Source organism: Rutidosis leptorrhynchoides, chromosome 6, assembly GCF_046630445.1.
Source record: "Rutidosis leptorrhynchoides isolate AG116_Rl617_1_P2 chromosome 6, CSIRO_AGI_Rlap_v1, whole genome shotgun sequence".
NCBI classification, from domain to species: Eukaryota; Viridiplantae; Streptophyta; class Magnoliopsida; order Asterales; family Asteraceae; genus Rutidosis; species Rutidosis leptorrhynchoides.
Genome location: NC_092338.1, coordinates 313,326,939 through 313,342,216, shown reverse-complemented (window position 1 = coordinate 313,342,216; position 15,278 = coordinate 313,326,939). Strand labels below are relative to the sequence as shown.

The 15,278-nt window shown below is 33.6% G+C and overlaps 1 protein-coding gene across 1 annotated transcript in view; it reads right to left on the bottom strand.

Annotated features, from left to right (window-relative positions):
- Positions 1–1,415: 1,415 nt before the first annotated feature.
- The window catches only part of LOC139855771 (constitutive photomorphogenesis protein 10-like), a 166,690-nt gene continuing 152,827 nt past the window's right edge, over positions 1,416–15,278 (bottom strand). Inside the window, exons 2-3 of the mRNA XM_071845017.1 lie at positions 1,946–2,146; positions 1,416–1,775 (exon numbers count right to left, since the gene is read on the bottom strand). Coding sequence (XP_071701118.1) covers positions 1,618–1,775; positions 1,946–2,126 — 339 coding nt within the window. The 5' untranslated portion in view covers positions 2,127–2,146 and the 3' untranslated portion in view covers positions 1,416–1,617. The remainder of the gene's footprint in view (positions 1,776–1,945; positions 2,147–15,278) is intronic.

The following is a 15,278-nucleotide window of genomic DNA, read 5'->3' as shown; positions in this document are numbered from 1 at the left end:
TTATGATTTAACAAACTTTAAGTCATAAGTTTCGTTTGGTAGACATAAAAACCAGAGCTTATGAATTGGAAAATAAACTCCAGCTATTTTACCAAACACTTGTAAAAAAATAACAAACTCCAACTACCAGCTTCAAAAATAAGCTCTAGCTCTAGCCCATAAGCTCTAGTTTCAGTTTCAGCTACATTTTTCAGCTCCAGCTAGTTTCATCACACCCACCCTTAAAATGAGTGAAATAAGTTAAAAGTCAAAGTCAGAGGCGAATAATGTAATTATTACTGTAATAGATAGAGATCATCGGTATAATTTGAATAAAAAATACAAGGACCATCGATGTAATCTACTTTATTAAAATAATAATTTACAATACTCTAAGTTGTGAGGCGACTGTTATAATTGTCTAACAGTAGATCGCATTATAAGAGCACCCGGTGTGGTAGTGTTTTTCCGCCACGTTCGCTCACCGACGTCAGGGAAGGGATGTTCAACAACACCGCGCCAACGTCCTTCCTCTGCGTCGTTGAACCACCATCGGCAATCCGACGTTGAACTTAACGATAATTACTCCCTGCGTCCCTATTTAATTGTCACCAGACAAACAACACATAGTTATAATAAATTTTACTAACTTCATTATCCACCAACAAAATATTTTCCCTCTCCACTATAACCTATTTTAATTGGTTAAAATACTAAGTGGAAAATTAAAATGGGACGTCCCAAAATAGTATACTGGACAATAATATAGGGACAGAGGGGGTACCATTTAATTTTAAATATTTTTACCGTTAAAATTTTAAATTTGTTTTTAGTTCTTTTTAATCACTTTTTTCACACCTATACAAACACATAAACCATTTCATTTTTACACATATTCACTCTCACTAAAACATATTTTATATACAGTCTCACTAAAAACTTTAAAACCATCATGTTCACTAACATTGTTACTTTCGGCATTTATTCTGGTGGGTATTTTACCGACAATATGATGGAATACTACGGTGGTATGAAACATACGTCTGATGTTGTTGTTACCGGCATTAATTTATCTACTTTGCTCGATTATTTGTGATGAAGAATCAGAGATATTCGAGTGGCTTAAGGACGATGATAAATTGACCGAAATGCTCGAAAAAACAGTAATACGCTTGACATGAATCGAGTTGTATGCTAAGAATATTTGGGGCGATCTTCCGCATGAGAGTAGATAGGATGAATTCGTGAGTGATGACACGATCGGGACAATACCATAATTTTATGTATCGTATTTTCAATTTATGTAATCGTATTTTCAATTTATGTAATCGTATTTTGTAATTTATTTAATTATCTATTAATAAAATGTTTTATTTATATTTACTCGATTCATGAGAGTAGAGAGGATGAATTCGTGAGTGAAGAAACATCGGTTGGCCAGAGGAGATCGAGCATGATCTCCCCTATGCACAGGATCGCCGAATGCGGCTCTCTCAAATAGGGTTTAGACTCATGATCTCTTAACCCTAAAGACACACATAAACTGATATATATAGACGACCTAGACTTAGGTTGCCCTAATGGGCCTATCGACATGAATAGCCCAATAGTTACATATGCTCATATAACTGATCAGTTTCACGCGTGTATATAAACTAGGTGTACAATGTAAGAATAGACGTTATTAGCCCAGTGACGGCCATACAAAATATGCATCAACACCTTTGGAGGCTTAAAAGGATAATTAGCTGGAAATGTTATGTCAAGAAAGTATATGCCTCCTTCGTAAGGTGTTCCTATACCAACAATAAACAATCAAATCAATAAAACGTTGTCGATTGTAATACATTGTTTGTTTATTTAGTTTTGAAATATATTGTTGATATCTTGCGATAGGAATAAAATCAAATGAATTTAGTTAACCGGGAACTAAAAGGTTTTTTTGAAGATAAGGATGTGGGTTGACCTTGTGGACCAAAGAGAGTAGCGAACCAGTGGTAAAGGTTATCGCCTTTGGGACCAGCTGAGCAGTCTGCAGGTGGGTCAGTGCCGAGTTCTGCCATCTCCTTCTGTATCCTTTTCCCTGACGACGTTAAAGAGGTTCGTGACGGCCATGACCGCCCACCACTTAAACTCCCACTGTTCATCACACACTTTACTTCTTTGCCTACACAAATGCCTACATCGCTCAAACAGAACTAGACGTTTCACTAGCTTACTTTTACGGGTTATGGGCTTATTTGATTTTAAAACAGCCGATAAGCTTAACTCTAACGGGCTTATGAGCTTAGAAGCTTCAGCTTACGAGTTATTTAAGTCTATAAGCTCAAACAGAAAATCTCATAAAGCATAAAAAGTTAACTTATGAGCTTATTTATGTTAGACCATATATAACCCTGCCTGTGACGTCACAGGCAGATTGTCCACTTTTTGGCTAAAAAGTGCAATCTGCCTCTGACGTGGCAGTGTCACCCTCTGACACCAAAATAACCCGGACGCCCCTCCAGTGTCAAATAGGTCCCACCAGTTTTATTTTTTCTTTTTTATTTTATTATGCATACAAATTATATTACATATAATTAAAAAACATATAAAAATTAACCATTACATAAAAAATTAATCATTACATAAAATTTAACCATTACATAAATTATTGAGTTTGATGTGTTAAAAATGATAGGTTTTGATGGGTTTATATAGAAAAGAATATAAATAATTCAAATAAAAAAAACAAAACAAAACAAAACAAAAATATTTGAATGAAAGTGTTAAAATAAGAGAAAAAATTGAGTTTGATGTGTTAAAAATGATAGGTTTTGATGGTTATATATAAAAGAAAATAAATAATTTAAATAAATAAAAAAAACAAAAACAAAAACAAAAAAATATTTGAATGAAAGTGTTAAAATGAGAGAAAATATTGAGTTTGATGGGTTAAAAATGATGGGTTTTGATGTGTTTATATAGAAAAGAATATAAATAATTTAAATAAAAAAAAAGCAAAAACAAAATTAAAATCATTAAAATACGTGGACCAATCAGAAACCCTGACGCATTTTTTTTTTTCGTGAAAAAGTTGACTGACGCCCCTCCCGCGTCAGCCGTAACGCCCCACTAGGGGCGTCAGGGGGCGTCACCCACTGCCAGCGCGTCTGACGGGACCCCTCTGACGCCGCGTTAAAAATGGTCTTACAGTCAGCCGAGGAATAGAAGTTTACCTAAGTGCCTCCAAACACAGGTTAAGGCATGGTAACGTGAATGACCACAATGAACAGCTTATTTTTTCTTTTTAACAGCGATTGGGATCACCCGAGGAGGATCGAGTGGTGCCGTTCAGTAACTACATACGAGTTTATGAATCAATGAAATTTACTCTTCTATTGTAGCGATACGAACTCAGAATCAATAGCAAAAGAAGCTATCATCTCCGGGGAGTGAGATGATTGTTTGGACTAGTTCTTTTGTGGTAGGCTTATAAATTGCACGTGTCCAAGTTTGATGGATTCTTTTAAAACTAGCTCACGTCACCAATCTTATCATTAAAATTTTCACCATTCTAATGAAAACTACTTGGTTATGTTGTTAAAAGAGTTTGACTGTGAGTTATACGAAGTAGTTAGTAAAAATAATAATTAAATAAATATATACTACAGTACAATTTAGAATGACATTTATTACTATGATTTTTTTTATAATTTTTTTTTTTTTTTTTGTATAAAACAGCTTAAAAATATAAAATAATAATTCAGTTGGGCCTAATGAAGTACTGGGCCACTACACAGGCCTCCTAGAAGTAGTCTGGATTATCACCAAAATGCCCTTTTTTTTAAGCTTGTTGACTGACAGCCCTAAAAAAAAAGTTTGACAATTTGCCCTCGCAAGGTGCAAGACACCTTGCGTCCTTGCGACCTTGCGTCTTTGCGACCTTGCGATGTTGCGACCTTGCGTTAATGACAAACGCAACAAAGAGACTTGCGTCCCCTTGCGTATTGCGTCTTGCGACTTGCGCCTTTGCGTCTTGCGTCTTGCGTCTTATCCCGATAAGAATTTCATGATTTCGTGGATAAGATTTTGTACGATTTTTGTACTATTACGGATAACTTTTTCACTTCATATAAGGTACATATTACTAGCTCTATTTTCACTTCATTTCCACCATTTCCACATAAATCATATAATTTCAAGCGTCATTAAGGTAACTTTCTTTGTTTTAAATAATGAGTTTTAGTGATAATGAAACCTTTGTTATTCATATATGTTGTGGTGGTTCTTTTCAATTTATTAATAACTTACCTATGTATTTGCCTCTAGATTGTTTTAGAACACGATTAAAACTCCCAGTTGCTCCCCAAAAATCAATTACTCGAAGAATATTGTTAAAAATTGTTCTTAGAAAAATTAATTTGCCACCTAATGCTCCTGTTTTAATGAGATATGTTGTCGATAATCTTGTTTTTGATATTACTGATGATTATGAAGACTTTCGTGATTTTCTACAACATGCAATATCAAATGCTCCTATTAATATTTACATTGTCGACAAAGTTACAATGCATCAACTCCCAGAAAACTTACAGTTAGTGAAAATCCTACCAATACACAATGTCCATCAAAACCTACCAACACACGATGTCCAACAAAACCTACCAACAAACGAGGAGAGCACAAACCTTCAGACACCCAATTTGGAAGAAGCACGACCTGAAGTACCACCTCCAAACACAGAAGAGTTTGATTTCTTCAACTATGGAGTTGAGAACGTATGTAAAATTAAAAAAACAGATCACCCTTTTGAATCAGTTGTCGCGTCTAGTGCTTCGGAGGAAGAAAATGACAGAGAAGATCAAGATGAAGATGAAGATGAAAAAGAGGAAGAAAAAAAGGATGTATTCTGGAATATGCCACTTTTATTGAGTGAGCATGACCAAGAGACTGAATCTACGAGCCAAATAATAACCAGTTATAGAGTATCCGATTTGATTAAAGTTCGACAAACTTTTTTAAACAAGGATGATTTTGTAAAGTCGGACAAATCTCGATTCACTGCTAAATGCATGTTGCCAAATTGTGAGTGAAAATGTAGTGCATACAAAATACGCCACACTGACAACTTCATCGTAAAGAAATTGCATGTACACACATGCTCACGTACCCAAATTATGGGAAATAATAAACATGCTTCCAAAAAGGTGCTATGAAGTATTCTGATGGAATCGTTCAAAGCTGCAAATCGAGACTATAATCCAAAAGATATACGTGATGATGTTGGCAACCGTTTTCGGGTGAGCATTTCTTACAATCAAGCATGGAGAGCCAAGTGTCATGCAATAGAGATGCTTCGTGGCAGTATGGATGACTCGTTCCGAATGCTTCCCATTTATCTTCATAACATTAAGATTCATAACCCAGGAAGCATGACAAATGTGGTGACTGATAATGAAAATAGATTCGTGATGTGTTACATGTCTTTTGGCGCAGTTGTAAGTATCACTAATTCTAAAATTGTTTTATCTTAAACTAATAGCAATCTCATTTGCTTTGTTTGCGTGCAGATTCGATCATTTGTCCAAAATGTTTGCCCTATTATCATCGTTGATGGTGCACATTTGAAAGCTGGATACTTGAGTACAAATTTAGTCGCTGTTGCAATGGATGCCAATAACGGAATTTTGCCATTGGCTTATGGAATTGGTGAAGGCGAGACAAACGAGGTTTGGTCATGGTTTTTTGGCAATCTAAGAGATCATTTAGAGAGTTGTGGTATGAGTAATCGTATGTCAGAGATTACCTTTATTTCTGATCGTGCTCCTTCAATAGCACATGGTATTTCAAATGTGCTTCCTGAAGCCTTTCACTCTTTTTGCGCACGTCATCTATTCATGAACATAAAAACGATGTCCAACAAATTCAAATATTTTGAATGGCACTATTGGAAAATGGTTAAGGCTTATCGTTTGTCAGATTTTCAAGATCATGTTTGTAACAACTCTCACTTTTTGACTTCTAAATTACTGAATTAACCCTAGGGTTATATGTCTGACTATATGTATTAAGGGTTGTTATATACAATTAAATATTGACTGAATAGTAATTTTTAGTCAACAATGTTCGCTTAAATAAATAATATATTATTAATTTATATAATTTGACATAATTTAACTAAGTATATAAACTTTGTATCACTTTTATTATTTAGTTAATGTATTATATATTTAACTATATAATAAATCCAATTATATATAAATGTAATAATATTTACAAACTTACTAAAACTATAGTTTAATAATTAAAATCATAATTATTATTAAAAATACAAAATACCGAATTATTTATTATTTTTATGCAAAATTTATATTTATAAATTAAATAAAAATAAAATAAAAATAAAATAAAATATTATTGACAAATATTCTGAGAAAAGTATTAAATCAATTTGTTTATTTATATAAAAAAATAATCCTTAAAATAAAATAAATAAATAAATAAATTACTTTTTAATTAAAAATTGTAATGGAAAAACTACTTTTATTATTTTATTTTGTGCATTATCTCATGACCTAACATTTAATACTTTTTAATTTTAAAATCCCATTAAGAATTAAAATATTTCTTTTTCTTTTAATTATTTTATTCTTTTACCTAATTTTTTCAAGTATAAATACCCCTCATTTCTCATTCAAACTCACACCAAAATTTCTCTCATTCTCTATTTGAAGAATTACTACTAGTAAGTATTCTTTTCTTACTTTTTGTTTTTTTTACTTTTTACTTTTTACTTTTTTACTTTTTACTTTTTACTTTTTACTTCGATTATTATTTTTACCGAAACATGTAAATAATGTTATAAATTATATGCAATTAAAAATAAAATAAATAACATGTATACACTATTACTATTACTAGCACCTATAACCTACTACTTATATTGTAACATAAAAACATTTTAGAATATGTATTAGAGATGTATAGATCTTCGAACTTTCTTGACGAATGGTTTCTATGAGATTCTAGGTAGAGGGTTTGGATTTCCGATTTAAAGGGTCCTATGGCTCAATCCCCTAGATCTAAATTAGCCATTCGAAGGGAAAGGGGTGATTGGAAGCTTATCTAATACGACAAGTATCCTAAAATGGAAAACACTAATAAAAGTAGAAACTCTCTAGCCATAGAAACTTAGTAAAATAAGAAACTTTCTAAAAATGAAAACTTTATAAAAATAGTAACTTACTAGGAATAGAAACTTAGTAAAACAAACTATACTTAAATACATACTTAAACTTAAACATGGGCAAAACACTTAACTACTCTTAAATGTCAATAGGTTGACTTTTCTGCTCACTCGTTCAACTCTTTATTCCGAGGAATAACTCTCTCTCTACTTACTAAGGTGAATTCATAGCCCCTCTTTATTGCTAGCAAACTTACTTACTTTTACTTGGGGTGAGACACATACTGTTTTTACTTTTTACACTTTAGACACAAGTACCAAACTGTTAAACTATGCTATACCTGACTATGTCCGACTAAGTCCCTACAGTGATATTTTTAATTGCTGCGGCATGCTTAATTATTGGGGGTAGGCCTATCGGGAGTAACGTCCCCGATACATTTGACTAAGTCTTTGTATTACTTAATAATGAAATTAAACGACAAGGACAGAACAACTTGTCACGGGGCAAACAACGTTTAGTCTAAATATCACGCACTGGCATAACTTTTTGATCCTGCGAGAGATCAACTTTACAAACTAAATCTTGTGGTCTAAAACAACCACAAACTTTTTGTTAAACCTATGAACTTCACTCAACCTTTTTGGTTGACACTTTAGCATGTTTTGTCTCAGGTGCTGTTTGATTCAAGCTCTTATACTTACCGTTTATGTGATGCTACTTGGACATAGGATCAAGAGATATCGCATTTATTACTTCTGCATGTGAACATTTACGATATTGTTATTCTTGTCATTGTAACGACATTTCATTTTCCGCTGCGTACTCATTAAAGTTAAATTCATCATTTAGTATTGTTCTCGTTTATTATAATATGTTGGTATGTTTTGATATTAGTGACGTTTCTTCCAGACCCTATTGGGAGGACGTTACAGATTGGTATCAGAGCATAACCAGGCTGTTATAGAGAACCAGGATTGCATTTTTATATGTGCCTTACTTGTTAGCTAGGGTGCCTTAGCAATCTAGGAAACTATAACCTTTCCTGCCTTAGAATTAAAGCACTTAGGATTGCCCCATAATCTTAACGATTATGCTTTAATAAACTTGACTTAAAGATTCTAATCAAAATATCCTTCCTAATGTTAGGATGTCTAATTATCATCAAACGACCAAAATGAATCTTTTCAAGCCAACCGAAAAAGATACTGAAAGGTCTTCCACAGAAAGTCCAGTCCAAAGTCCACCTTATGGCTTTGGTGGTCCTCCCTCACTAAATTATAGCCCAAATACTACTCTAAATTTACATGGGTCTCCTGAATACTATCCAACCCCGAGGAATAAAGACAAGAGGAAATGTCTTGAAGAAACTGGGACGTCAAAGAAAAGATCCTGATCTCCTTCCTACGATGAAGTTGATACCAAGTACGAGCTCATGAATCTGCGAAAAACTACCGATGACCTTATTCGCCATATTGCTAGGATCGATGCTCAAATGAAGGAAAAAGACCTAGCGATCAAGAAGCTCATGGAGGAAAATGCTGAGCTAAAGAAAGAGATTATATACATACATTTGTTTTATCCCATGACCGATGTGGACTTTGGTTTGCACCCTTACAAGAAATGCCTGATGGGGGAAGCAATCTCTCTCCTACTTAAGAGAAGATGTTGACTTTAGATTGAAGATGGAGGAAAACCGCGTGAATAATTAACTTTCTATGAGGGACCACAAGTACCATGTAATCAACAATGGTATTTCTAATCTTTATGATAATCTCGAATTCCTGCATGAGAAACTAAAGGCGAAGAATGAGAAAGTTGAGAAGTTTATGAAGAAGGTTGAGGAAGAGAAGAAGAGATACTTCAATCTTAATATTTCCTAATTTATTTTTCCAAATTTCTTATCTATGTAAAGGCTATGCCTTAAACTATTTCTATTTTCGAATCGTGTAATAAAGGTCTGTTTAATGCCTCATTCTTAAAAATATAAAGTGTTTCGTTCATATCATATTCATCTTTATCTAGCTTAAAAAGTCTTCAAACTTATGACCTATCAGATTTATCAAACTTCTATACACCCTTATGTAGTGGAGAATCATGGTTCGTCCAACTGCACCAACTCTTACCACGATGTCTCGTAACTTTCTCGTTTGACCACGTCCATTTCATAACTTTCACAACTTCCATAACTTTCAAAGGTATGAAAGTTGACCAAGTCTATAAAGACTGCAACTTAAAACTAGTGAACCATGACTCGACAAGTTCGTAACTATTTTCATGGATGACGTTTTGATCTGCTCCGAGAGTGAGAAAGAACATGAGAAACATTTGCAAATTCATTCTTAAGAAGAAGAACAACTCTACGCAAACTTTTCAAAGTGCAAGTTTTGGCTTAAAACCGACATGTTGTCGATCCAGCTAAGATTACTGCTATCCTTAATACACTATATTAGAAATCATCATTTATCATATCCTGACCTTATGGAGTGACCTTGGAATGAAAATATGAATTAGTGAAATATAATAACGGTGGCCAACGTGATTATATTACGGTAATTCATAGAAAAATTCTAATATCATGACGTATGGAATAGAAAGTGATTCAAAGAAAACTCTCAAGCTATCTGTTCAAAAACCCAAATGCAAGAAGAAAAAAGATCATCTTGATATTAGTAGATACCAAAGACTGCGAAGCATATTCGTCAATTTTTGGGACTTTCCGCTTACTATCGGAGATTCATAAAAGATTTTTCACTTCTTGCCAAACCTCTTACGAAGCTAACTCAAAAAGGGAAGAAGTTTGAGTGGCCCGAAGAACAGGAATCTGCTTTCAAGATTCTAAAAGAGAAGTTGACCACAGCCCCGATTCTATCTTTACCTGAAGGTACTGATGATTTTGTTGTTTACTGCGATGCCTCAAAGCAAGGCTTTGGTTGTGTTTTAATGCAACGTGAAAAGGTTATTGCCTACGCATCTAGACAGTTGAAGAAACACGAGGAGAACTATACCACACACGACCTTGAGTTAGGTACCGTGGTATTTTCATTAAAGATATGGAGACATTATCTATATGGTACCTAGTTTACGGTGTACACTGACCATAAAAGTCCTCGACACATCTTTGATCAAAAACAGTTGAATATGAGGCAAAGCTGATGGCTAGAGTTATTGAACGATTATGACCGTAAGATGGAATGTCATCCTGGCAAGGCAAACGTAGTTGCCGATGCCCTTAGTCGAAAAGACGATGTTAAACATGTTCATGCCTTAAACCTGAAAATCAAATCAAATCTTATATCACGAATCTGCGAAGCTCAACTGGAAGCTATTGAACCAACACTTATCGAAGGTGAAGGACCTATCGGTTTCGAGAACCAACTCCAAGTGAAAGCTAATGGTACACGGTACTTTGGCAACAGAATTTGGGTTCCTCGCTTCGGTAATCTCCGTGAACTAGTCTTGGATGAAGCGCATAAGACTAGGTATTCTATTCATCCGGGTTCCAGTAAGATGTACGACGATGTGAAGGAATTCTACTGGTGGCCTAATATGAAAGCCGACATTGCTACTTATGTTAGTAAGTGTCTCACTTATTTGAAAGTCAAGGCTGAACATCAAAAGCCTTCTGGTCTGTTGACACAACCCGATATTCCGCAGTGGAAGTGGGAATGTATCGCTATGGACTTTATTACTAAATTGCCCAAGACTTCTAGTGGCAATGATGCTATATGGGTCATAGTAGATCGTCTTACTAAATCTGCTCATTTCTTACCGATCAAGGAGACCGACAAGATGGAGAGATTGTCACAACTATATATCAAAGAAATTGTCTCTCGTCATGGTGTTCATATATCAATCATATCCGATCGCGACAGTAGATTCACTTCCAGATTCTAAAAATCCTTACAAACTGCTCTTGGAACTCAACTCGACATGAGTACTGCTTATCATCCGCAAACCAATGGTCAAAGTGAACGAACCATTCAAACATTGGAATATATGCTTTGCGCTTGTGTTATCGACTTCGGAAAAGGCTGGGATAGACATTTGCCTTTGGTTGAATTCTCTTACAATAATAGCTACCACTCAAGTATTAAGGCTGCACCTTTTGAGGCCTTATACGGACGAAAATGTAGATCCCCACTGTGCTGGGATGAATTAGAGGACAGATAGTTAACTGGTCCTGAAATCATACACGAGACAACCGAAAAAATAGTTCAGATTAAGAAACGAATAGAAACTGCACGCAGCCGACAGAAGATCTATGCTAATAAAGGTCGAAAAGATTTGGAATTCCAAGTTGGTGACAAAGTCATGTTGAAAGTATCCCCTTGGAAAGGCGTCGTTTGTTTTGGTAAACGAAGCAAACTAAGTCCGCGTTTTGTTGGACCCTTCAAGATTACTGAAAGGATCGGACCCGTGGCTTATCGATTAGAATTACCTGCTGAACTTAGCAGCGTACACGACGTATTTCATGTCTCGAATCTTAAAAAGTGGCTCGCTGATGACACTCTCGTTATTCCTTTAGATGACATTCGCATTGATGATAAAATGCACTTCATAGAGGAACCCGTAGAAGTCATGGACCGATCTGCTAAACGCTTAAAACAAAGCACCATACCTATTGTTAAGATCCGTTGGAATTCACGACGTGGCCCCGAGTATACCTGGGAACGTGAAGACCAAATGAAACAGAAATATCCCCATCTCTTCTCAACCGCTGATGCATCCGAGAAGTCTACCTAAAACTTCGGGACGAAGTTTTTATTAACGGGGAGGTACTGTAACAACTCTCACTTTTTGACTTCTAAATTACTGAATTAACCCTAGGGTTATATGTCTGACTATATGTATTAAGGGTTGTTATATACAATTAAATATTGACTGAATAGTAATTTTTAGTCAACAATGTTCGCTTAAATAAATAATATATTATTAATTTATATAATTTGACATAATTTAACTAAGTATATAAACTTTGTATCACTTTTATTATTTAGTTAATGTATCATATATTTAACTATATAATAAATCCAATTATATATAAATGTAATAATATTTACAAACTTACTAAAACTATAGTTTAATAATTAAAATCATAATTATTATTAAAAATACAAAATACCGAATTATTTATTATTTTTATGCAAAATTTGTATTTATAAATTAAATAAAAATAAAATAAAATAAAATATTATTGACAAATATTCTTAGAAAGTTATTAAATCAATTTGTTTATTTATATAAAAAAATAATCCTTAAATTAAAAAAAATAAATAAATAAATAAATAAATTACTTTTTAATTAAAAATTGTAATGGAAAAACTACTTTTATTATTTTATTTTGTGCATTATCCCATGACCTAACATTTAATACTTTTTAATTTTAAAATCCCATTAAGAATTAAAATATTTCTTTTTCTTTTAATTATTTTTATTCTTTTACCTAATTTTTTCAAGTATAAATACCCCTCATTTCTCATTCAAACTCACACCAAAATTTCTCTCATTCTTTCTTTGAAGAATTACTACTAGTAAGTATTCTTTTCTTACTTTTTATTTTTTTACTTTTTACTTTTTACTTTTTTACTTTTTACTTTTTACTTCGATTATTATTTTTACCGAAACATGTAAATAATGTTATAAATTATATGCAATTAAAAATAAAATAAATAACATGTATACACTATTACTATTACTAGCACCTATAACCTACTACTTATATTGTAACATAAAAACATTTTAGAATATGTATTAGAGATGTATAGATCTTCGAACTTTCTTGACGAATGGTTTCTATGAGATTCTAGATATAGGGTTTGGATTTTCGATTTAAAGGGTCCTATGGCTCAAGCCCTTAGATCTAAATTAGTCATTCGAAGGGAAAGGGGTGATTGGAAGCTTATCTAATACGGCAATTATCCTAAAATGGAAAACACTGATAAAAGTAGAAACTCTCTAGCCATAGAAACTTAGTAAAATAAGAAACTTTCTAAAAATGGAAACTTTATAAAAATAGTAACTTACTAGGAATAGAAACTTAGTAAAACAAACTATACTTAAACACATACTTAAACTTAAACATGGGCAAAACACTTAACTACTCTTAAATGTCAATAGGTTGACTTTTCTGCTCACTCGTTCAACTCTTTATTCCGAGGAATAACTCTCTCTCTACTTACTAAGGTGAATTCATAGCCCCTCTTTATTGCTAGCAAACTTACTTACTTTTACTTGGGGTGAGACACATGCTGTTTTTACTTTTTACACTTTAGACACAAGTACCAAACTGTTAAACTATGTTATACCCGACTATGTCCGACTAAGTCCCTACAGTGATATTTTTAATTGTTGCGGCATGCTTAATTATTGGGGGTAGGCCTATCGGGAGTAACGTCCCCGATACATTTGACTAAGTCTTTGTATTACTTAATAATGAAATTAAACGACAAGGATAGAACAACTTGTCACGGGGCAAACAACGTTTAGTCTAAATATCACGCACTGGCATAACTTTTTGATCCTGCGGGAGATCAACTTTACAAACTAAATCTTGTGGTCTAAAACAACGACAAACTTTTTGTTAAACCTATGAACTTCACTCAACCTTTTTGGTTGACACTTTAGCATGTTTTGTCTCAGGTGCTGTTTGATTCAAGCTCTTATACTTACCGTTTATGTGATGCTACTTGGACATAGGATCAAGAGATATCGCATTTATTACTTCTGCATGTGAACATTTACGATATTGTTATTCCTGTCATTGTAACGACATTTCATTTTCCGCTGCATACTCATTAAAGTTAAATTCATCATTTAGTATTGTTCTCGTTTATTATAATATGTTGGTATGTTTTGATATTAGTGACGTTCCTTCCAGACCCTATTGGGAGGACGTTACAATGTTAGTGTATTTCAACAAAGATTAAAAGCGTCTCACAAGTATCTAAATGACGTTGGTTTCAACAAATGGTCCAGAAGTCATGCTGATCATGTTAGGTATGCATACCTTACTAGCAACAGTGTAGAGTCTATTAACGCTCTATCCAAACATGTTCGCAAGCTACCAGTTTGCATGTTATTGGAATTTTTTCGCGCTTCTATACAGGATTGATTTTTCAAACATCACAACAAAGCAGTTAGTCTTACTTCAACGGTTACTCCATATGTTGAACGTAAATTAGGTAAGAGGACGAACAAATCAAGAAGATGGCAAGCATTTCCATCTACAAACAATCTAATAGAGGTGCGTGATGGAAGGAAAAACGGCCTCGTTAATCTAGAAGATAGAACATGTACATGTGGGCAATGGCAATTATCAGGCATACTGAAATGTCCCGTTCTTATTGATTAAAAATGTTCCATATTAATTGATTTCGTTGCGAGGTTTTGACCTCTATATGAGATGTTTTTCAAAGACTGTATTCATTTTTAAAACAAACCATAACCTTTATTTCATAAATAAAGGTTTAAAAAGCTTTACGTAGATTATCAAATAATGATAATCTAAAATATCCTGTTTACACACGACCATTACATAATGGTTTGCAATACAAATATGTTACATCGAAATCAGTTTCTTGAATGCAGTTTTTACACAATATCATACAAACATGGACTCCAAATCTTGTCTTTATTTTAGTATGCAACAGCGGAAGCTCTTAGTATTCACCTGAGAATAAACATGCTTTAAACGTCAACAAAACTATTGGTGAGTTATAGGTTTAACCTATATATATCAAATCGTAATAATAGACCACATGATTTCATATTTCAATACACATCCCATACATAGAGATAAAAATCATTCATATGGTGAACACCTGGTAACCGACATTTACAAGATGCATATATATAAGAATATCCCCATCATTCCGGGACACCCTTCGGATATGATATAAATTTCGAAGTACTAAAGCATCCGATACTTTGGATGGGGTTTGTTAGGCCCAATAGATCTATCTTTAGGATTCGCGTCAATTAGGGTGTCTGTTCCCTAATTCTTAGATTACCAGACTTAATAAAAAGGGGCATATTCGATTTCGATAATTCAACCATAGAATGTAGTTTCATGTACTTGTGTCTATTTTGTAAATCATTTATAAAACCTGCATGTATTCTCATCCCAAA